Source organism: Panthera pardus, unplaced genomic scaffold (assembly GCF_024362965.1).
Source record: "Panthera pardus isolate Hobbes unplaced genomic scaffold, ASM2436296v1 HiC_scaffold_10, whole genome shotgun sequence".
Classification (NCBI taxonomy): Eukaryota; Metazoa; Chordata; class Mammalia; order Carnivora; family Felidae; genus Panthera; species Panthera pardus.
The window spans coordinates 38,935,374-38,959,612 of NW_026526655.1; the positions used below are offsets into that span (position 1 = coordinate 38,935,374).

The 24,239-nt window shown below is 40.2% G+C and overlaps 1 protein-coding gene across 6 annotated transcripts in view; it reads left to right on the forward strand.

Moving 5' to 3' along the window:
- The window catches only part of HECW2 (HECT, C2 and WW domain containing E3 ubiquitin protein ligase 2), a 369,811-nt gene that overhangs the window by 191,355 nt on the left and 154,217 nt on the right, over positions 1–24,239 (forward strand). For 5 of the 6 annotated variants that reach the window (XM_019428321.2, XM_053906716.1, XM_019428319.2 and 2 more), the window contains exon 3: positions 23,576–23,683. In XM_019428321.2, the coding sequence (XP_019283866.2) occupies positions 23,576–23,683 (108 nt within the window). Of the gene's footprint in view, positions 1–10,020; positions 10,337–23,575; positions 23,684–24,239 lie in introns of those variants that run through there. The other variant, XM_019428324.2, reaches the window with a different exon arrangement.

Consider the following 24,239-nt stretch of genomic DNA (forward strand, 5'->3'; position numbering starts at 1 on the left):
GATGTATCTGTTAAGGGGCTAATAGCCAGAATATATGAAGAACTTAATATAACTCAATACCAAAAAAATCAGATAATTTGATTAAAAACCTGGCAGTGGATCTGAATAGACATTTTTTTTCAAAGAAGACTTACAGATGGCCAACAGACACATGAAAAGATGCTCAACATCACTGTTCGTCAGGGAGTTGCAAATCACAACCACAATGAGCAATGAGAGATCACCATATACCTGTTAGAATGGCTAAAATAAAAAAGACAAGAGATAACAAGTGTTGACAAGGATGTGGAGAAAAAGGAAGCTTTGTGCACTGTTGGTAGAAATATATGTTACAAACTTTAAACCCAATTAAGCTCATATTGTGCGTACAGCTCTGCAGTATGCTTTTCACTTATTGTATCATGAACATTTTCCATGTCATTAAAAATTGGGAACATTGTGTGATGGCAACATAATAGGGTATAATGTGGCTGTGCCATACGTACGTATTCATTTATTTTTGGATACTTACATAGTAGTTTCTAATTATTACAGATCACAACACAGTGACCACTAAATTTACATGATCTTAAGTGGCACATATTTTTAGAACATGTGTCTTATTTTGCTTAGTAAGCCATGGCAGATAATTTTTTTTCATGTGTAAAATTATCCTTACTTTTCTGGTATTTATGTTTTTTTCCCCTTGTACTATTATCCTTTACTGAAGGAAGTTTTTAAGTTTAAAAAACAATGGCTTTTTAAAAATGCGATTGAGATGTTTATTTATAAAGTCTGAAACAGATTAGAAGGTAAAATGACAAATCCTGATGACAGCAGTTTGTAATGGAAATGCTTACAGACCCTTAAATATAGCTTGGTAGGGAAGGGCGGCAGGAGGGAAACAAGTTGTTACAGTTTGTTCCAGGAAAGGCATTTTGGATGAATGCCATCTTTTACAAGGATGCCTTGTGATTTTAGTTTTATCCACTGCACTTAACCTTTCCCAAAGTGATTGCTGAAACAAATGTATATAGTGCAATAGAAGTCATTAACATAATTCCTTTCCTCCCAAGATGTTATTTGAATTTTAGTAAAAGCATTGAATTTGTGCCAGATTTAATCATGTCAAATAACCTAGAGCAGAATGACTCCAGAAGTCAGTTCAGCTGCCTTCGTGGTGGAAGTATCTATTTCGTGTTAAAATTTGTCACAGAAATAAAATTCTAAAAATTTTTCTAGATATTTCAGTGATTTGGTCTTCTCTGTTGAGAATAACAACATTAATATCTGAGAGTTTATTGACAGTGAGTACATACTCTTTGCCAGGCACTGTCTCCTTACTGTATGTAGCTTTACAGTCCTTCCCAAATTGTGCTGGTCTTGCATTGTTATTGTCCCCATTTTATAGATGAGGGAACTAAAGGTCAGGAAGGTTAATCATTTGTCAAGGTCTCATGTCTAAGAGATGTCCATTTGGGCTGCAGAACCAGTGCTACTCTGTACTGTATTTACAAGCTGTTGGAGAGATCTTAGGCATATAAGTAACTGACTAAATGAGAAAATGTCTTAAATTATATTAAAACATGTTAGTAAAACATAATGAATAAGTTTAGTGTCTGACTTATAATTTTTAAACATTACAGAACAAACTTACATATTTAAAGGTTGACTTTATTCTTTTTGAAAAAGGGACACAATTATTTAGGGGGAAAAAAAATCCTCACTTTTCACTCTTCCTGGCTAGAGATCTTGGCAAGCAGGAGCGCAGTTGCTATTATTGTGACTTTGTCTGTTGTGTGTACAGATACATGCTGCCAGATTCTGTGCCCCACACCTTTTATAAACACCATATTTAACTTGGAAGAGAAAAAGTTATTCTTGGCAACACTCACATGGCAAAAGTAGCAACTGCAAGGGCCACCAAACAGTATCCTGACCTGAAGCTGGAATTGTGAGAATATGTCTAGAATTGAACTTACTGTCTACAAGGCACGTCTCAATAAAGGAGAGAATTATTATTCAGTTTACCAGGAGGCAGGAAAGCTGCAAAAATGAGATCTATGTCCCATCTACTTATGTATTGATGGTTTGTGCTTCTTATTACTGTTGTCATTGCCAGATATGAAGATCATTAGGTAGCTAATAAGGACCCAGTACTAAGATGACCAAAGTGGTTGAAAGACCTTCTTTTTTGAAAACAGCCTGCAACAGTCATTTCTTGTCAGCAAAGACGCACAGATAGGGTGTTGGTATGATGATGGAGCTCTTCACTGAGCCCTCAAATGTTAGAATGCAAGGGTCTCTTTGAAATTTGAGAGACATACATTTATAATAAGTGAAATGTGCTGTTATATGCGTCGAAAGTAATTTTTTATGAAATTTTACTCAAGTGTTAACCAAAAAAATTTTTTTTAATGTTTTATTTATTTTTGAGACAGAGAGAGACAGAGCATGAGCAGGGGAGGTGCAGAGAGAGAGCGAGACACAGAATCTGAAACAGGCTCCAGGCTCTGAGCTGTCAGCACAGAGCCCAACGCGGGGCTTGAACTCACGAACTGTGAGATCATGACCTGAGCTGAAGTCGGACGCTCAACCTTCTGAGCCACCCAGGCACCCCTAAAGTGTTATTTTGAGACGTGGCACAAGCTAAAAAGAAAAGTTGACAGATCCACAAAAACATGTAGATTCATATATTGCTGACAGATTCAAAGCGAATTAGTATGAGAAGTTAAGGATGTTCTTACAGACATCATTCAATAAATTCTTTCTGGCTGGTAACCTTTGAGATGGTACCACAGAAATCCACTCTTGTGTCCAATCTTGGGCTCACTGCACAGAGCAAGCACGGTCAAACCCTCCTTTCTAGAACCCACTAGTGCTTCTCAAATTTTCTATGGCCTTTCAATCCCATCACGGACACTGATCTTTTGTAAAGTACAATAAAAGTAGACCTAGGGGTGCCTGGGTGTCTCACTTGGTTGAGCGTCTGACTCTTGATTTTGGTTCAGGTCCTGATCTTGGAGTTCGTGGGACTGAGCCCCATGTTGGGCTCTGTGCAGATAGGGCGGAGCCTGCTTGGGTTTCTCTCTCTCCCTCTCTCTCTGCTGCTCCCCCTTCCTCTCTTTCTCTCAAAATGAATAAATAAATAAACATTAAAGAAAAAAAAAACTTAGAAAAATGAAATGAAAACAAGATCTACAAAATATAAGCCCACATTTTCATTATTATTATTATTATTATTACTGAACAGACTTAAAATTACTCTGACAAATTTCTGTAAAAGTTTGTAAAGTCTCATGTTCAATTTCTGTCCTTCTCTCAAATCATTAGCGATAAGTTCATGGCCCAGTGCTGGTCCACGGCCTATATTTTGAGGAGTACTGTTCTAGACTTATATACAAGCAAAAACTTTTTTTTTCTCATGTTAGCATCCCTTTCTGTGTTCGTGTTTTCTGTACTTGCTTTCCACTCTACTCACTTTTTTCTTCTTTTAAGATAGATTGAACATAATCATCATGAGAATTGTTAGGAAGGAGTACACTGCAAAGATACAGAGATGTATGTCTATTTTTGAAGTTTCTAACAAAACACATTTGCAAAACCAAATGTGACATTCACATATTCATGTCCATTAGTGTACGGTCTAATTAAATTTTTTTTTTAATTTTTTTTTAACGTTTATTTATTTTTGAGACAGAGAGAGACAGAGCATGTACGGGGGAGGGGCAGAGAGAGAGGGAGACACAGAATTGGAAGCAGGCTCCAGGCTCTGAGCCATCAGCCCAGAGCCCGACGCGGGGCTCGAACTCACGGACCGCGAGATCGTGACCTGAGCTGAAGTCGGACGCCTAACCGACTGAGCCACCCAGGCGCCCCCGGTCTAATTAAATTTTGAGACTGCAGACTAGTGTCTCTTAAAGTATAGTTCTAGTATTATCTATATCAGAATTAGTTGGGGTGATTGTTTAAAATGCAAACTTCTAAGACCCATCCTATATCTACTGAATCAGAATTTCTGCTCTTTGCTCTATGGAGTCTGATTTTTAAGTTTATTTATTTTTAATTTTTAAAAAATGTTTATTTATTTTTGAGAGAGACAGCATGAGCAGGGGAGGGGCAGAGTGAGAGGGAGACACAGAATCCAAAACAGGCTCCAGGCTGTGAGCTGTCAGAACAGAGCCCAACACGGGGCTCGAACTTAGGAACTACGAACTTGTGACCCGAGCCAAAGTTGGACACTTAACCAGCTAAGCCACCCAGATGCCCCTATAGTTTATCTAGTTTGAGAGAGAGAGGGGTGGCGGAGAGAGAGCGGAGGAGGGACAGAGAGAGGGAGAGAGAGAGAATCTCAAGCTGGCTCCACACTGTCAGCATAGAACCTGACGTGGGGCTTGAACCCATGAACCATGAGATCATGACCTGAGCCGAAATCAAGAGTTGGTCGCTTAACTGATTAAGCCACCCAGTGCCCCTGGAGTCTGAATTTTAAACATAAGTCCCAGATGTTTGTAATATACAATATAATTTGAAAACTTTTCTTTCAGAGTTGGGAATTTATGTGATTATTTGATTCTACATCATGCACTGTTGTGGTAAATTATAAATCCCAATTCTGAAAATGTTCCCTGTGTGAATATAGTGGAGTTTCTATGTATGTACTTCCCGCCCTATCCGAGACTCTCCAGGATATATTATTGAGTTCATTGCTATCTCAGCTATATGCAAAGCATAACTGGGAAAAGGTAATGTTCTCATTGTACAGATAGAAGCAAAATATACACATAGACAAATAAAATAATTTTATATCCTTCCTTTTTTGGCTTCATTTTATTTTCTTAGTTTTACATGACTACAATCTATTTTTAAATTCACCCTGTTGTACAATATAAATTTATTTGGAATAATAAATAGCATAGGAGCAGAACTCGCTAGTCATATGTAATTAAATGGTTGTTATGAATTGAATGAGGGAGGTAGGATTGTATGTAAACCACCGTAAAATTTCATTAGCAATACATTAACATAGGATTAATACAAAATTCATCCATAAGTAAAGATATAACATTCTTAGGTATTTATATAAAATTCACCCATAAGGAGAAATATATCTTAGAGCTTCTGGATACAGGTCAGTCAAAGAAAGGAGACCCCATTATAGCTGCTTCTTTAATTATGTTGTAGAGATTACTGAAAGAAAAAAAAACAACATTTATTCTTATTTCTGCCTTTCACGTGTTTGGCACATTACATCTGCTTGTGTGTATCTGTCTGTTAGAGAGAGAAAATGAGGGTCATCTATTCATGTTAATGAAAGCAATGGATCCCAGTTCCGATCATTTGGCTTGAGTGGACATCGATAAAGGGATTTTCTTATCCACCTAAGATGAGAAAGTCAGTTTTGGGGGACATTACTGTCTTCCAGAGCATAATGATAATTTCCCAGATGAAAGTGCAAAACCCTAAGAAAACATGCCCGTACTTGCTTCTACTGAACTCAGAATACTTCAGAAATGTTGCTGTTGTGAAATTGTGCAGGCTTCTGGAAAGTCTTCCTCTGCACCTTTCAGCCTTGCCATTATGTGCCCTTGATCAAGTTACCAGACCTCCCAGAGCTCACTTTCCTTATCTTAGGGATAATAACACCTCTCAGAATTGCTGTGAGGATTCTATCAGTTAGTGATTCTGAAATACCGAGCACAGTTCTTGTCACTTGATGAACAGTACTTAGTTATTTTGGGGGAAAGTTGTATAATGGTGGGAAATGTGCGGATAAGCTTTGATGTCATGCATACCCTAGATATGAAATTCAGCTAGTCTTTTGCTCTGTGATTTTGCTATGCATGAGCAAGTTATTCAGTCTCTTTATCCCACAGTTTTCTTATTTTGTGAAATGGGGATTGTAACAACCAGCTCAGAAGGTTCTCTGAGGATTAAATGAGAGAGTGTATGTATACACTTATAGTGCCTGGCATGTGGTAAGTTCTTAATAGATAACAGATGATAGCCCTTATTGTTTTTATTTAATTTGATTACCTACCAGTTTCTAGGCTAAAATTTAGAAACCATGTATTTCATGTACAGTCGTCAAACTGATTTTTATTTGAGGCTCTACCCTTGATCTTTTAGCAGCTGTCTCTTTTTTGAATGAATTTTCAAAACGTTTTCTGATGTATACACAGACTGATGTGCATTTCCATTGGAAGATTTGGGGAATCTGAAAACAAAGTGGTGAGGAGGCCAGCATTCATCTGGCTGTTTAAGGAACACAATGTCACAAGAAAAACCCTCCGATAAAAGTTGCAGCACATAGGCAGACACTTGCTACAGGACTGAAATAATGCATATGGGATAATATGATGTCAGTCTCAGAGGCATGCAAAGTGCAGAAACACAAAGGAAATTCATAATGGGCTTTTCAGGAAAATGGTTGTTCCTTCCTGATGTGCTAACCTTGATTCTGTTTTGGGTTTTTGGTGCCAACATAAAGCTAGATGGAAGAGACACTGCTGAATTTTTCCATTGTCAATTTGTATCGTAATCTAAGAATTGTGTCTTTGCTCTCCTCTACTCTTTTTTTTTTGGAGCTTACTCATTCTTTTTTTAATTTAGGTATAGTTGACACACAATGTTATATTAGTTTCAGGTGTACAACGCAGTGATTCAACTTCTCTATACATTGTGCTGTGCTCACTGCAAGGATACTACCATCTGTCACCGTACTATTATAGTATCATTGACTGTCTTCCCTATGCTGTGCCTTTTATTCCCATGATTTATTTATTCCGTGAGCTTTTGGGAATAAGCTACATTAGTTAAATGATGTCTTTTTAGTTCTATGATTAATCCATTCAGTATCCATAAAACATAATTTCACCCATGAGCATCCTTGCTAGATCAATAGCTTTGAATGTTAACAACTGTGATATCAATTGGCTTTCAGAAAGAGATCTTGTGGAGATGGGATGAAAGGACAATTTTCATTCCTCTATTCTTTTTTTAAAGTTTATTTATTTTAAGACAGAGAAAGAGAAAGTGAGCAGGGGAGGGGCAGAGAGAGAGGGAGAGAGAGAAAATCTCAAGCAGGCTCTGCACCATCAGCACAGAGCCCGACATGGGGCTCGAACTCATGAACTGGGAGTTCACGACCTGAGCTAAAACCAAGAGTTGGGGGGCGCCTGGGTGGCGCAGTCGGTTGAGCGTCCGACTTCAGCCAGGTCACGATCTCGCGGCCCGTGAGTTCGAGCCCCGCGTCGGGCTCTGGGCTGATGGCTCGGAGCCTGGAGCCTGTTTCCGATTCTGTGTCTCCCTCTCTCTCTCTGCCCCTCCCCCGTTCATGCTCTGTCTCTCTCTGTCCCAAAAATAAATAAAAAAAAAAACAAAAAAACCAAGAGTTGGGTACTTAACCAAATGAGCCACTCAAGTGCCCCTCATTCCTCTATTCTTTAGCTTCCCTTTCTTTCCCTCTACACTGATGCTTAAAATTTCTAGTCTATTCTCCTTCACTGGCCTCATCTCTCCCTTACCCTCTGTGTTCTAGTCACACTGGTCTTCCTTCAGTCCATGGAAGTGCCATGCTGCTCCCCATGCTAGGGCCTCTGAGCAGCTCTTCTATCTGGAATGTTGTCTCTTTTCTCTTTCCTCCCCTCCTTATCCATCCTTCAGAGCTCAGTTTCTACACTGATTCCTTGAGGAAGGTTTCACTTATTTTCTGGCCTGGGTCATGTCAGCAACTCGCCCGTTCCCTTATGCCCTCTTTTTCCTTTGTAGCGTGTCTCATAGTAGTAGCTAAAGCATTCATTTTGTATTTGTTATTTAAATGTGTCTCCCTGTCTCTAAAATAGAAGCTCTGTAAGAAAAAGCAGAGGCTGTGTTTGTCTTGTTGAGAACTATCTCCTAATGCCTGGCACCGTATGCCATCATAGCAAGTGAAAATGCTAGGATGTTACATGGATGCAAATATTGTATTAATGTGCTTCCCATTTTACTTGTTGATCTTCAAGGTCTTTCTTCACACTGGGTTGTGGTTTGGAGAAATATTCCTTTATATATTCCTAACATGTATAAATTTTGAGGTCTGACACTATGCTGTCTTGCTATACCTTCTCAATGCTGTAGTCCACTATGATTGAAGAGGTACAGCCTGAACTACCTGTGTTTAAGAAATACCACCTCTATGAAAAGGTGCGTGTATGTGATGGCCTTAAGTCTAGGCTCCAACATCATCTCACATCCCTTGATCCACTTTATAAGTTTCTTGGTCAACTTGGAAATCTAGTCTCCTATGACAATGGCTTGTGCTGTGGGGAAATAGATTTCCTTTACATAGGACAATAGCCTGTTTGACACATGTGAACATCGATGACACATGGACGGACCAGAGCCTAGAGTTCAGCTAAAGTGGCCTGTCTGGCAAATGTTACACTATTTGGAAGGTAAAGAATCGTGGCTTGGAGAGCCAGAGTCATGGGAGCATCAGGTGAACTTCATGGAGAATCTGTTGGTCCATAACTAGGAAGTAAGCAAGCATTCAAGACTAGACGCTTTTGACTGGGGCTGAAAACAGAGATGCTGACATTGATGAGAAGTCTGTTGTTCATAGGCTGTAGCCACCGTTGATGCCAATAAGAGGAAATGAACTCATCCCTTCTAGATTACTTTTTCCTAAACTCCTTTTGGTGACTCCGTCAAATTAGTGAGGTGACTGCCATCTTCAGGAGCGTTATCTGAGAAAGGCAGTGCACTGTAAAAGAGCTTGGGTTTGGGTGTTGGATGTCATTCAGATCCAACCTGAAATCCTGGCTGTCATCACTTCTCTGGGAGCCTCTGTTTCCTCACCTGTAACATAGCTCTAATAACATTATTGACCTCAGCCTTGGAGCGCAGTGCCATTCGTGAGGCTATTTTTATAGCGTCTGCGATGTGTCCCTGGTACATTGTAGGCATTGTGTACATGCTTGCTCTTTGGGTGTTCATTAGCATACACCCAAGAATCTACAGTGATTTTCTCTAAGACTGGGCAGAGTTTACATGTCAGAAGCAGCCTGGTGGTGATTCTGGAGTGCCAGGCTTGCTGTGCCCACACAGTTTATTGCCAAAGCTTTGTGGCCCGTGAAGCTTCATGGCAAACTGTCTGGATTAAGGGACCAGTAGAGAGTAAATTGCATTCACTAAATGTAGCGCGGAGCTTGAATCCAGCCTGTCTCACTTCACAGCAAAACGTGTGACAGTTGAAGATATTTTATCTTGCTTTCTTGGAAGCTTTCTGGAGAGATACAGTCTCGCACCCTTTGATTACATCCACCCATGCAACTGACACTTAATAATTGCGACAACTGCCCTGGGTGGGCCAGCTTCAGGAGGCCCCTTTTCCATTAAAGAATAATGCATCTCATCTGGAAATTCTTCCGCCACAACTTCTTCCTTGGATAAGACAAGAACACAGCTAGATGGATGTTTTGCATCCATTTTTTTCATTAAAAGTGACATCTGAAAATAACTTCAGGGTTGATAACCACAGTTTGGGATTTTCATTAAAGCTGTATGATGTTTCAAAAAGTTTTAGTTGATTTTTACAGTTTGAAATCCAAGTCCACATATTTATTTTGGATTAGTTAGGATGCTATAAGCCTATTTTAATACCCTAAACAAATTCTTTATCTTATTAATCATAGTAGTAAATTAGAGTTTCCAGGTAATGGCTACTCTATTCTTAGTAAATCAGACAGAAAATTCCCCTCTCTGTGATAACAGTTTGTTGACATCAGCTCACTCTGTATGAGAGAGAGAGTGTGTGTGTGTGTGTGTGTGTGTGTGTGTGTGTGTGTACACATAACTCATTCTTTGGAATTTTCCCAATAGAAAAGCAAAGGAAGGAAGCTGAGGGGAGGATGGGGTGATTGCATCCTGTACCCTTTACAGGGTGTGGCCACAACTGCCTCAGCGTATGGGATACTAATAGGTTATGTTTTTTCATTAAGGATGCCTGAACAGTGGTAAGTCTTGAGGAAGAGTGGGAGTGGCTCTCAGTGTTTTTTTTAGCCAGACAAGAGTATCCTGGCAGAGGTCTGCTCAAATCCTGCTTAGGATTTCATTTCTAGAACGTTGGGAAAGAGAAAGAGAAGCAGGAGCATCAGTGAAGTGGACCTGCAGAGCTCTCAAAGCCACGTTAGGACTCCAGACCTGCCTGACTTCAGTTCTGGCTGCTTCTATGAATGGAATTGCCAAGTGGATAGGCCAGTGCATGATTTTAAGGAGAATGAAACAAGTTTCTTCTTGCTGCTTCCAAACCAGATTTGAAATGATGATGGATTCAACCCTGAAAAAGGCAGAGAGAAACTTTTGGGGATTATGTGAGGTAAGGTAATAGGAAGTTCTGTAAAATGAGTTCTACTGTCACCTAATTCCTGAGTCTGACCCTTAAAAAAATTTTTTTTTAAAAAACTTTTATTTATTTTTGAGAGAAAGAGAGTGAGCAAGCAAGGGAGGGGTAGAAATACAGGGGATGGAGGATCTGAAGCAGGCTCTGCGCTGAACAGCTGAGAACCCGATGCGGGGCTTGAACTTACAAACTTTGGGGTCGTGACCTGAGCTGAAATCAGATGCTTAACTGACTGAGTCACCCAGGGGCACCCCCTGAGTCCAACTCTTTGAGATTTACAGTTCTCTTTGCCTTTCTCTTTGAAATGTTCTTAAATGTGCTCTCCTCCCAGCTCGATTAGGGATAGCTATTAACAAACCGTGTGGTGTGCTTATCACATTTAATCACTTGACAACTCAACAGCCATCAGTACAGGTATTAAAGCATGTGAAACTTTTACAAATAAATATGCAGTCCCTTTGCTGATGTTCTAGAGCCCCACTGGTTTCAAATAAATTACTTTACTGTGATGTTAAGTACAGGTTCTACCTACAAGAATGTGTGTTTTTTTTTTTTTTTTTTTTTTTTTTTAATGTCATGCGATGGAGTCTAGATTTCATGACAGGTTATCTGCTTCTGGCCAATAATGTTTTTAGACAGATTTTTAAAGCTCTTCTCTCATGAATGAGATGTTAAAGCAGATTTATTTGTAATGTAACGTTCATATGGACAAGGATTCATAGACATTCACATTTTAGAAACTGTTGATTAAACAACAATCTTACAAAAACACTTGGAGAATAAATTCACGTTTTTGTTAAGATTTCCTTGTGGCAAACTGACCCAGCTTTCAATAGACTTTTGGAATCTGCTTAGATTGTTTAAGAGCCAGGATGAATACAGGGATAAGTTTCAGCTCTATCCTAATCCTTTATAAATTAAATGTTTTCAATGAAAAAATTTACTTTTTGGCCCTAAAATGCCACTCAGTTGTTCTCAAGGTCGGCAGGGATGTTATTTTTTATTGTCGTATAGTGTGCACCTGGCACACAGTGCCGGAGACCCAAGGATGCTATCATGCCTACACTGCACTGGACAGAACTAGCAGTGCCCCATTTAGAAACATACATAAAAGCTCAGTTTAATGAAAAGTAAGGTGATGGTTTAGTAAGGATTCAGGTGAGCGGTCCAACCTTTGGGAAGGTCATTCAGCCTCTGGTCAAGCCATTTTGGGGAGGCACCCGCAGGGACTAGCCACATCTGCAAGATTATTCTTTAGGATTAGTAGCAATGAATGTTCCAGAACGATTGCTCTCATATACTTCCAACTAATATTTTCATACTGAGTTTGAATCAGCTCCAGTAAATATTTGGTTCACTTCAATAAGGGTAACCTCCTTCTTTACATAAAGTTAGCTATGAAAGTTCCTGATCCTTGTTGTATGAGCTCACTAAGATCAAAGGTGTAATTTACCCCCAACCAAAGGATCCTTTTGCATTGAACTTTATATTTTATAATGGTTGCACATTTCTCAGAATCTGTAGCTATTAGGTTCATGTAAAAGTAACATCCTGAAGCATCTTAGAGGTTGCTTCTAAACTTCATTTAGTATTAAAAAGGTTTATCTTTGAGTGATAAATTAGTGTGTATATGACATTTAAAAAAATAATAATTAGGGGCCCCTGGGTGGCTCAGTCAGTTAAGCATCTGACTTCAGCTCAGGTCATGATCTCACAGTTAGTGAGTTCAAGCCCCACATCGGGCTCTCTGCTGTCAGCACAGAGCCTGCTTCAGATCCTCTGTCCCCCTCTCTCTCTGGCCCTCCCTTGCTTGTCTTCCTCTCTCTCAAAATTAAAATAAATAAATAAAAATAAATAAGTAATTAGAAGAAAGAAAGAGGGATATAGAATTAACACCTCATTGTCATTCCTGGCAACTTTTGAACACACATAGTACCACCCAATCCATGTTTCATTGTATAGGAAGATGAGGGCATCTCTGCCTGTCTTTATTAGGCTGAGCTTAAAGCCTGACAGAATTTTAGGCTTTGAGTGACCTTCCACCTAAGAACTGCACAGACTGGTACACTCTGTGTGAGAGACTGTATTCACATGTAATGGCATAATGTGCTATTGGTGTATGTATGGACTGCACTTTTGTTGCACACTCATTTGGCATCCAGATTAAGAAAACAGTCTCCAGGGGCGCCTCGGTGGCTCAGTCAGTTAAGCGTCCGATGTGGGCTCAGGTCATGATCTTACGGTTCATGGGTTTGATCCCCGCATTGGGCTCTGTGCTGACAGCTTGGAGCCTGGAGCCTGCTTAAGATTTGGTCTCCCTCTCCCTCAGCCCCTCCCCTGCTTGTGCCCTGCCTCTCTCTGTCTCTCTCTCTGTCTCTCTCTCTCTCTTTCTCTCTCAAAAATAAACATTAAAAAACATTAAAAAAAAAAAAAGAAAACAGTCTCCCAAGACATAAGTAAGCATACTTTTGTTTTATATATATTTATGAGAAATTAAAATAAAATGAATTTATTTAAAAGAAATTTAACAAGTAAAACCTAAGGAAATGAGATTGAGGAACTGTGCTTTTGAGTATTAAAGGAAAAACGTAACTTCTTAGAAAGAAGGAAGAAATGGATTAAGAGATTTTTAAACCCCACACATTTAGCTCCTAAATATGTGCCAGGTTCAAATACTGTACCCATGTACTCCTCACAGTTTTCTGAGCTTGGTGCTGTTATCATTTGATAGATTGAAGAAATGGAGTCTGTGCAGTTTTAAGACTTGCATAAGGTTATGGTTTCAGCAAACGAGAGAGGTGGAATTTAACCTCAGGTCTGCTGTTTCTCAAAGTTCTGGGATCTTAACCATCACCTAAGAGCCACTGCCCGACAGCTTCATTATCAGGCAGTGTATTACTCTCTTGGTCCTTGAAATAAGTGGTAGGTACCTAAAAACATAAAGCATACTTCTGTGGGTGAATAGAAGGCCCATGTGGACTAAATGCCAGTGATAAATTAAATATGTTGCGTTAGGAACTTTGTTGAGTTACTAAGTGATGGAGAATCTGAGCTTTCTGTCTTGACAAATTAAGGTTGAGTGTGGGAAAGTTGGATTTTTGAGAGTTGTTTGGATAAAGAGGGGAGAGGAAGAGCATGGTGGGCTTAGAGAGTGAAATCCAGGATGGTGGTTGGACTTGGAGAGAGCTTAGAGACGGATGGGTCACCTCGCAGGGTCATTGGACTGACGAGTCTGGAATTGATTGCCAGCCTTTTGCACTCAGGGAGGCTATTTATAGCTGCTGCAGCTCTGTCTACACAGGAAAGATGGAGACGGAGGAGGGTCACGTTTAGGTTATGGTTCCAGCACTCAGTGCTGGGCCTGGGCGCGAAGCATGGTGGGCCATCCTCTCTTGCCCTCCTACAGCCCACTCTGCACACAGCAGCCAGGAGGATTAAAAAAAACAAAAAACATGGATCATGTTACTCCCCTGCTTCAAATCTTCCAGTGACCTCCTATCAGCATGGAATCCAAATTCTTCACAGTGGTCTAGAGAGAAGGTGTGGTATAGTATCAAGGAACATGCTGCACATACTAGTTTTGGGATCGTGGACAGATTTTCTAACGTCTCTGTGCTTTAGTTCCCATCATTAAGAATCTGATAGCGGTACCAACCTCAAAGGATTGTTAGAGGTGTCCGTGAACTGGTAAAGACAAAGCGGTAAGACAGTGCCTGACATATAAGCCATCTCTGAACTGCTCTTTACTGTCTGGTGTTCTGGGCCGTGACTGAAAACTCTCAGAAGGTATTTGGCAAAATGAGTTCAAGTGTTGCTTCTCACTGATCTCTTGGTGGTTCCCTCCCTGTCAAAATGAGTGTTTGGTTGAATAGTTTGGGCTCAGGTATCTTACATGGGAAGTTGCTTAGCAGAGCATCTTGCCTCTGCTCAGTATGTCTGGAGGTGTGAATGTTCAGGAGGCCTCCTCAGGGGTGTGCTTAGGACTTGTCTGTATCACCCAGTGTGGATCTAGTGAAAGATTTCACATTCTCCGAGTTGGGCTCCCCCACCCCTGGTAGATGGCCTGCCTAGAGGAGACATCCATAGACATCTCTCTCATACTTGCAGGTGAGTGGCCTTGAATCAACACACAGGCGCCCACCCTGCCGGCCAGTGCAGTGATACACGTGCCTTTCAGAGCACATGAATCCCCAAGGCCAGACCTTACAGACTTGTCATCAGCTCTTCTCAGCCTCTGTTGCTTCTTTGTCCTGTGGTGTGCTGTGCCTTCTTCTCCCATCTCTGGCACAGTGCAATCAGCCACTCCTTCTGGTATCTATGGGAAGATAGCTACTCAGTTGACTACCTACCAGGCCACAGTCGTTAGTGGGTACATGCTCAGCTGGCAGTGTGGTATCAGGATTGATCTGACACTTGCTCTTTTTTCAACCAGAGAGAGCTTCAGTGTAACGAATTGGGCATCTAGGGAGACTGGGTTAAAACTAATGCCACAGTTGCAAATTCATGAGGAATTTGTTGATGAATTCTCATAGTGCTGCATAAGATTGGTGTTCTTGTGTAGTGCAATCCGTAGTAAAGACTCACCCCTCCCTTGGGATGTAGTTCAGATCCCAAAGTCATTGTCAGAGTTTTCCTGTCACATTGCAGCAGCAGGAGTCCATAACCTGCCTAGAACATTCTGGTAAAAATTTTGCAAAAATTTTTGCAAAAATTGTTAAAAACAGTCAAACAGTCCCTGTGAAGGTGTGGTCTTTGCCCAGATCTATAATGATCATTTTGGGGCGCCTGGGTGGCTCAGTCGGTTAAGCATCCCACTTTGGCTCAGGTCATGATCTCGCGGTTCGTGAGTTCAAGCCCCGCGTTGGGCTCTGTGCTGACAGCTCGGAGCCTGGAGCCTGTTTTGGATTCTGTGTCTCCCTCTCTCTCTCTGACCCTCCCCTGTTCATGCTCTGTCTCTCTCTGTCTCAAAAATAAATAAACGTTAAAAAAAATTTATAATGATCATTTTGATTCAAATTGGAGCTTAATATTACTTTCCAAATCCCAAATCCCAGGGCATCTAAGTTTTGAGTATAGCCAGAACAAACCAGGTCCCTGTGTGATCCAATCATAAGACATATGTAACATTGAATATAACATTGAATATAACTTCAATTTGTATCTAAAAAACAATTTAAAACAACTTAGGTGTTTATGCCATTTGTGAGAAAATGTGGGGAGGGATTACTTGAAAGCAAAATAAAAGTTGCAAGCATCATTTTTCATTTCTCTGGCACAATCTGTCACATGGCGTCTTTCTCAAAAAATTCTTCACCGTGTCTTAACTCTCCTGGGTTGATTGATAGAAGAGGAGGGCTTTGAATATAAGCAGTTTTGTTCATATTTTATTTCCAGCACTGTATGCAGGTTTTGGAAATATTAACAGTCATAGAAACATTTCCAAATCCAAATTATGTTTGGATATGTTTGAGATGTCTGGTCATGTCTCCTATATATTATCTTAAAAGCCTATTCAGAGTCCTTTTTCTGGAATCCAGAATCAGGAAAAAAATAATCTTTTAAAGGTAATTTTTCACACTGATCTCTGTGTATGAAATATTATGGGGAAGGAAGAGTTTTAAAAAAAAATTACAAGTCTTTCTGCTTACATTATTTTAGTTTTTAGTGTCATTTTAAAAGAGAATTCATTATTTAAATTACTCTTTACAATCATGTTGTACATTAATATAATTAATCTTACTTTTCTAAGGATGAAAAAGATAACATCCTGGGACCCAGGCAGCAACAGTAACTTTTACCACTGAATTCAGCTCTAAACATGGCCACTTGTTTGCTGCTTCTGATGACCACTCATAGAACTAAAAAATGAACCCTGGGAGGTAAAGCAATATGTCTATGGAGCAGTGAAGCAAAGGAATGGATGAGACACCTTAATGACTGGCTTAAATGTGTAGATCTTCCAAAGGATATCTCCATATGTGCCTCCCAAATATACATCAAACTCGGTAGATCCCGAGCCGTATGAATTACACACAGTCATGGGGATTGATAATTATTCCTTCTCTGTTCCTCTTTAACACTTTATAAAGTATGTACACCTTGGTCATAGCATTCTTCACATTGCATTGTACCTTATGTGCCAGTCTTCCCCCACCACACTGGGGACTCCTGATGGCAGGAAATGGGTGTTCCTTATATTCCATAGGGGGCAGTCCGTAAATGCTTTTCATGAATGAATGAGTGAACGAATGAATGCACAAGCTGACAAATTGGAGGCACAGTAGTCAAAGAGAAGTACAGTGTCCAAAACATCGCTGTGATTGCTCAATATCCCTGGAAATAACCATGGAACAGAGTTTTATCATGTGTGGTCTTTGTAGTATCCGTATCAGAATCAGCTCCCTAGGGTACTTGCTAGAATTCTGTTTCCTGCATCCTGACTCAAACCTACTGAACCAAAAATCTCTGGAAGAGCAGGGCAGGAATCTGCATTTTAAATGAAGCCTGCAGGGTATTCACTGTGAGTAATGAAGTTGGGTAATCATTGCTATGGAGGATCAATTAGGTAAAGGGGAAGTAACCAAGGATGATTTGTGACCTAGTGAATGTGCAGGAGATGTTAAGTCTGCTTACAGAGATTTTGTTTAAGGCCCTGATGTGTTCCTCCTAAAGATACTATGGTTTTAATGTAGGAAAAGGGGCCTGTTTTTAACCTTATTAATTAGACCTGAGAAAATTCTCTGAGCCACCACAAAACAATATAGTTAAGAGAGTTGTGTGTGGCAATCTTCTATCTCTATGCCTTTGTTTTCTGGGTCCAAACACTTAATTTGTTTCTCCTTTGGAGAATCGGACTTACTAGGTTTAATTCCAGTATTAATAACAGAATGAATTGAAATAGTCCTAAAGAGTAATTAAAAAAAAACACTAAATGAAATCACTTCACAAAAGTATCATGGATTGTTAAAATAGGCAAGAGTGAGATTTTCACAAGTTTCCTTGATTGTGTTCCCATAATATTCATAAACAGGTATAAAATTATATTAAAAGGATTTTAAGGCTTTTTTTGTGTGTGTACTTTGCTTTTCTATTTAGAGAAAATGTACCGCCAACGAGACTTGTAAGAGAACAAAGAAGACATATGAGACATGAGTGGACAAGCTTTATATAAACCCTAACAAACAAGATTAGATTTAGAGAAGGTATTTAGGTACATGAATTAAACATCTTCAGTGTTACTTTTTTGTAATTATATTCCAGCCTGAAAGTTACCTAAGTCTCTAAAATATGCACTCCTAGAAAATAGACTATTTCAGTTGGAAAACAGACATTTGAATCCTAAAAGGAAGGGAAATAAGAAGGAGAATGGGAAAGGGAACAAGGAAGGTAATATTCAAAGAGCAAAAGCAAAACCAGGAGAGTGTGCCTCACAGAAGCTGACATGTTTTTAGGCTGAAAGGAAGAAGTAAAAATCAAGGTGAGAGGTGACTGATGGAGAGGATTGGGTCAAAGTCTCCACCATAACAGGGTAGAACCCTGTAAAAGAAGGCAAGGAGTAGGTATGGACCCAGCAAAGAGGGCATTAGGGAAATGAGACCTCATGTTCTCCATGGTTTGGATGCTACCCTGCTCCAAGTAGGAGCTTGGAAATTAGCTATGGGATGTGAGGACGGTGGGACAGATTTGAATATTTGTTAAGAGAAATGGAGAAAGGAAGTAACTAAGTATAAATGCACCAATTGATAGTTGGCTTTAAAGGCCAACATTTCTTTGATCAATCAGAACCTTTATTTAGTGGGGGGAAAATAGATTTATAATTATGTCTACATTCTACTCATAAGGGATTTAGAACCCTTTCTTTGGTATACGATTTTATACTCAACTATTTTTCTTATTTGGAGTAGGGACATTTAAAAAAGACCAAATCACCTAATATGCATGTTAGATGAGGAGAAAGAAAAATAACTCCTACAGTCTGGGAAAAAATAAACTGTCCTCAGATATCCATAAAAAGTAGATCTCAGCATAGAAATACTGTCACAGAGGGGTGCCTGGGTGGCTCAGTCGGTTGAGTGACCGACTTCGGCTCAGGTCATGATCTCACAGTTTGTGAGTTGGAGCCCCGCATCGGGCTCTGTGCTGACAGCTCAGAGCCTGGAGCCTGGTCCGGATTCTGTGTCTCCCTCTCTCTCTGCCCCTCCCCACTCATGCTCTGTCTCTCTCTGTCTCAGAAATAAATAAACGTAAAAAAAAATTAAAAAAAAAAAAAGAAATACTGTCACGGATAAGGTGTTCTGGGTCTAGACTAGAATTGACCTCAACCTAAACAAAGTGTTAACCTACTTAAAGACGAAATTTTACTCTGAGGGACCAATTAAAATTGGTCTTCTTGAAATACAAGGAATGAGTCATTTTAGCTGTTCTTTATATGGTGTGAGCAAGGCTGGCCAGAGGTGGGCCAGCTAGCAGCCGTAGGAGCCGTAGTAGTGATGGAGGTTGTGATAGTTGTATCAGAATAATTTGTCCTGTTTGCCCCTAAGCTAGTTTATTTATATGGACTTGGTATTTTCAATTAAGGGTAACTGCCACTTGATGGCAGGAATGCTTGTATCTGTCAGGGATAATGAATTATCAGAAACATAATCTCATCAAAGAAAAATTTCAATCCAGAATAAACAGTATTAATCAACTTGAGTATCTTCTATGTGACAAACACTATGCCTGGTGGGGAATGAGATCTTCCCTATGGAGATTTACAGGATGGTCTCTTGCTGTCGCATTTTAAATCAGAACAGATCCATCAAACTTCTGCTCTAGGCCTGCCTATCCTAATTCTGACCCATTTCTCATCATATATGGCACATTTGAGTTCCAGATGAGCCTAAATAGTCCTGGTACATTTTCAGCATTTTGCTTCAAGGGGATAGTCTGTTTTTCTTTAAATACAAACGTAACCAAATGGAGTTGTCCACATCACCTATGAACCAAAGAGGGGAATTCAAGTCAGAGATATATGGCTTATCCCAACCTAACAGGAGCTGAGGGGTAAATTGAACACGTGACTCTAGATCTGTTTCTTATGTGCGTGCGTGCAGAAAGGACAGAAAGAAAGAGAATCCCAAGTAGGCTATGTGCTGTGAGCGCTGAGCCTGACTTGGGGCTTGAACCCACAAACTGTGAGGTTATGACCCAAGCCAAAATCCAGAGTCAGACACTTAACTGACTGAACCACCCAGGCACCCCTCCTCCCCTGTTTTTGTTTGTTTGTTTGTTTGCTTTTTTTTTTTTTCTAATTTACGCTCTAGATACATTTCTTGGTTAAAGGTCTTAGAAGCAAGCACCCATTCCTGTTCTCCCTTATTTCCTATTCACATAGTATAGTATTTCTACCTTGAAGTGGATGTGGCTGGCAAAGAGTTATCAGTGACCCTTCTTGGAATAAGAGATGCCTATAGTGGTTCTCTGTCAAAGTTCTTTTTCTAGGAATGTGTACGTGACGTGTAGCTCAGGCATCACTTTCTGTTCGGGACTCAGACCACTTGCAATAGTTTGCATCCCATTACCACCTCCCATTCTATTTCTGCTCCTCAGTGGTCCTTTTTCCCAAGTTTGTGTCAGAAATGCGTACTTTGGGGCACCTGAGTGGCTCAGTTGGTTAAGCGTCAGACGTCGGCTCAGGTCATGATCTCACAGTTTATGAGTTTGAGCCCCGCATCAGGTTCTTTGCTGTCAGTGCAGAGCCTACTTCAAATCCTCTGTCCCCTTCTCTCTCTTCCCCTCCCCTGCTTGCTCTCTCTCTCTCTCTCTCTCTCAAAAATAAATAAACTTTAAAACAAAAAAAAAAAAAAAAAAAGAAAAGAAAAGGAATCTGTACTTCATTTGGCTTACCTGATGGTTTTGGGAGAAAAGGTGGGTAACAGCAGAAGTACAAACCTTAGTGTGAGGTTGCATTAACAAGTACAATTTTATTACCACTGCTTTTTATCGCTGTGATCCTGCTGATTGCTCCCTAAAGGAAGATGCAATGCTACTTCGTCTTTCCTGAGGCCCCAAGAGGAAACTCTCACAACAGGATTTTCAGAAATGTGTTATGTGCATAGCCATGCTTCTAAAAAAGTATTTTGCATAGCTGGGCACTGTCTACTCCCGATGCATGCTTTCTGTGCCTTCCAAGTGACCAATAGCTTAAAAATAGTACATTTATTTGCAGAAACATGAGAATCACTCCTTCCACCTAAGCACCTCTGCCCATTAAACTATCTTTTAGAAGGGTAGCAAGTACTTTGTTGTCTAGCCTGAAGCAGTGATGCAGTCACAGGGATTCGGGCATGATGAGTCTAAATCACTGGTTGATTTTTAACAGGTATTTCTGTTAGGAATTGTGTTAAACTGCAAGTAACAGAAACCCAACCACAGGGGCTTAACCAAATAGGAATTTATTTTTGCATAGGTAGCAAGAAGTCTGAAGGCAGGTAGTTCAGGACTAAAGGACTCATCATGGTTACTCCTAGCTTCTGGCTCTGCCATCCTTAGTGTATGGTTCTCATCCAAGAAGAGGGGAGAGGGAAGAGCAAAATAGGATTGCTGGGTCTGTCCTGTAGAGCTGGGAAGAGCAGAGAAAGAAAGAGAGAGTCCTAAGTAGGCTCTGCTCTGTCAGCACAGATCCCAGTGCAGGGCTCGATCCCACAAACCATGGGATCATGAACTGAGCAGAAATCAAGAGTGGGATGCTTACCCGACTGAGCCACCCAGGTGCCCCAAGTCCGTCCTCTTTTTAATCAGGAAAATGATAGCTTTCTCAGAAGTCCCATCCAGTAGACTTCCACTTACACCCTACTGGCCATAACTAGATCACATGCTACCTTTAGCTGCAAGAGATTCTGGAGAGATGAATATTTTTAACTGGAAACATTGTTGCCTTGGATAAAATTGGGGTTTAGTTGGCAAGGAAGAAGCTCAGTGGATAGGCAGTGATTGAGATCTGCCCCGAGGAGCCACATGACATCTTTCACAACCAGGTTTAGGTGACTGCCTTTTAAATATTGACATTGTTGGGGTGCCTGAGTGGCTCAGTCGGTTAAGTGTCCAACTTCGGCTCAGGTCATGATCTCACAGTTCGTGGGTTCGAGCCCCACGTCGGACTCTGTGCTGACAGCTCAGAGCCTGAAGCCTGCTTCAGATTCTGTCTCCTTCTCTCTCTGTTCCTCCCCTGCTCACGCTCTATCTCTCTCTCTGAAAAATAAATAAAGATTAAAAAAAATAAAAAAATAATAAAAAAATAAATATTGACATTGTTGGGGCCCCTGGGTGGCTCAGGTGGTTGAGTGTCTGACTTCAACTCAGGTCATGATCTCACAGCTCGTGGGTTCGAGCCCTGCGTCGGGCTCTGTGCTGACAGCTCAGAGCCTGAAGCCCGTTTCACATTCTGTGTCTCCCTCTCTCTCTGTTCCTCCCCTGCTTGTGTTCGTTTTCTCTCTCTCTCTCAAAAATAAATAAACATTAAAAAAATATTGGCATTGTTGTTCTATTTCTGTGATGGAATGGAGTGGTGTGCCTTGTGTTGTTTGTTTAGGAGAGCAGGTGATGGCATGAGTGTTTATGCTTTTCCATTCTTATAAAGAACAGTGGCTCCTTCTTGGCTTTTCACAGAAAGAATCTTTAGCTTGCAATGTGCCTAATGCAGATGGCATGGGAGGACCTTTCCTCCTAGAGTTCTTTGACTTATGAATATGATGAAAATAGTAGGCTCCAAGTGCAACCACAGACACAGACAGAAGTCTCCCAGAGCTGGATTATCTGACTCCTCGCTATGGCCCATGTTTCTAGTTCTTTCATGCTCGGAAGCGTGAAAAAAAGGGAGGTTTTTCTTTTTCTTTTTTTAAGTTTATTTATTTATTTTCGGAAAGACAGAGAATGGAAGGGGAGGAGCAGAGAGAGAGGGACAGTCTCAAGAGGGACGTGGGGCTTGAACTCCTGAAACGGTGACCTCGCGACCTGCAATGAAATCAAGTGTCCGATGCTTAACTGACTGAGCCACCCAGGTGCCCCCTTTGTTGCAGGGGACGTTTCTTCTCAGGCCTATTCCCTTGAGCTTGGGACCTTTTCTCCAGCTTTACTTTATTTTGGTGTAGCTCTTACTTCACCATGTCTAATTTATCCCAGCTCTCAGTTAAAATGTATCTTTAATCTTTCCTCCTGGGAAAGGGGTTTGGGGAAACAAATGAAAATATCTGACTTTAAGAGCCAGTATCACTGTATACATTTTCATGTGCCTGTAAAACTCTGAATGGTCTTCTTTTCATGTTTTCAGTTTTATTTTCTATTCTGGGCCCTAGGACAGAACTTCAAACTAGTGTGATGAGGGCAAATTATAGAATATGAATCCTTTCAGCCTTTGAGGTGATGGGGCAGAGCTGGGTGCAGCCAGAGTTTCCCTGCCTGCCCTTTTAAGTTATAAGCATGTCTTTCGTTTATCCCAGTGTGTCCTACAAATATTACCCTTTTCTGTGTGCCAGGAGGTCAGAAAGCTTGGAAAATGCTGCTGTCAGGCTGATTCTTCAGGTTACTATCCATACAAAAGCCTAAACATTCTTTCTCTCCTTTTCTTGTGTTGTTTGAGGTTTACGGCCTCTGGCCTTTTGTAAAAGATTATCCTAGCAGACATGGTGACTTGGTTGGTATCTCCCAAACACTGTTCGTAGCAAAGCCATACTGTGTCCTCACTCATTTTCATAGCTTAATGCCCCCCCCCCTTTTTAAATGCCATTTTAAGTTCTATTATATTCTCTCAATTATGCTCTTCCTTTCTTTTTTATATAGGATTTTATAGATGGGAGCACACCCAACTCCTTCCTTACATATCAGCTCACCATTGACGCTGAGATAGTTGTAGCCTGTGTTCTTCCCAGTTTTGCCTTTTGGCAACATTGATTAACTGGGCCAAGCCCACAAACGCCAACTTCTTTCCACCCTGTCCCCAGTTCCTCAGTAGCAGTGCAAGGACAGAAATGCAGGGTAATAATCTGCTGGGAGCTGGTCAGTAATAATAGTGTTCATTAATATTTCCCCCTTTATCTTTTTTTCCTCTTATTTCCTTTTTTCCTTTTATTTTATTTCCTTTTTATTCTCCTTTTATTTTAACTTGTATTAGTCTGAACTAAGGGAGGAGACATAGGTTGTGATTAAGCTGAAAAAGTGTTTGTTTGGTTTTTCCAGATGAGAATTCTCCAGCCAACTTCTGGGATTCTAAAAACAGGGGTGTGACTGGAACCCAAAAAGGGCAAATCGTATGGAGAATTGAGCCTGGGCCCTATTTCATGGAACGTAAGTACTCAGCGAGAAGTAGAAGTTTGTTACTGAAATTCCATAAATATACAGAAATCTAGGGAGTCTTGTCTGAATTTATTATAAAAGTTTCTGGCTCTGATTTTCATATTTATGCCATGTATCCTCAAACTGGGAAATATATTGTTTTAGAAAATGCTCGTTAGAGAATGTTCACATATTTTGAATAAAGTATATGTAAATATATATGTGTGTGTATAATACATATACACATTACATATATCTTGTGAATGCATAGTATATAAGTCATGTTTGGTTATTTTAATACTTTACACATTTTTATATACCCTTGTATCTACATTCGTAATTCATATTTATTATATTAACTTCCGGGAGCAGAAAGAATAATTCAAGATTTCAGTTAACTTAAGAATTTTATTTGTCTTTAGAATACTTTGCTATTATTTTTCCCAGCAGTGGAATAACTGTTGCATTCGGGTCCTCGTCTTTACAATTAGATGAGAGAGTCTGGGCAAACTGCCATAGAGGTCAATTTTAAGAATAAGAAATTGGCTGTGGGTAACTCAGCCATTAC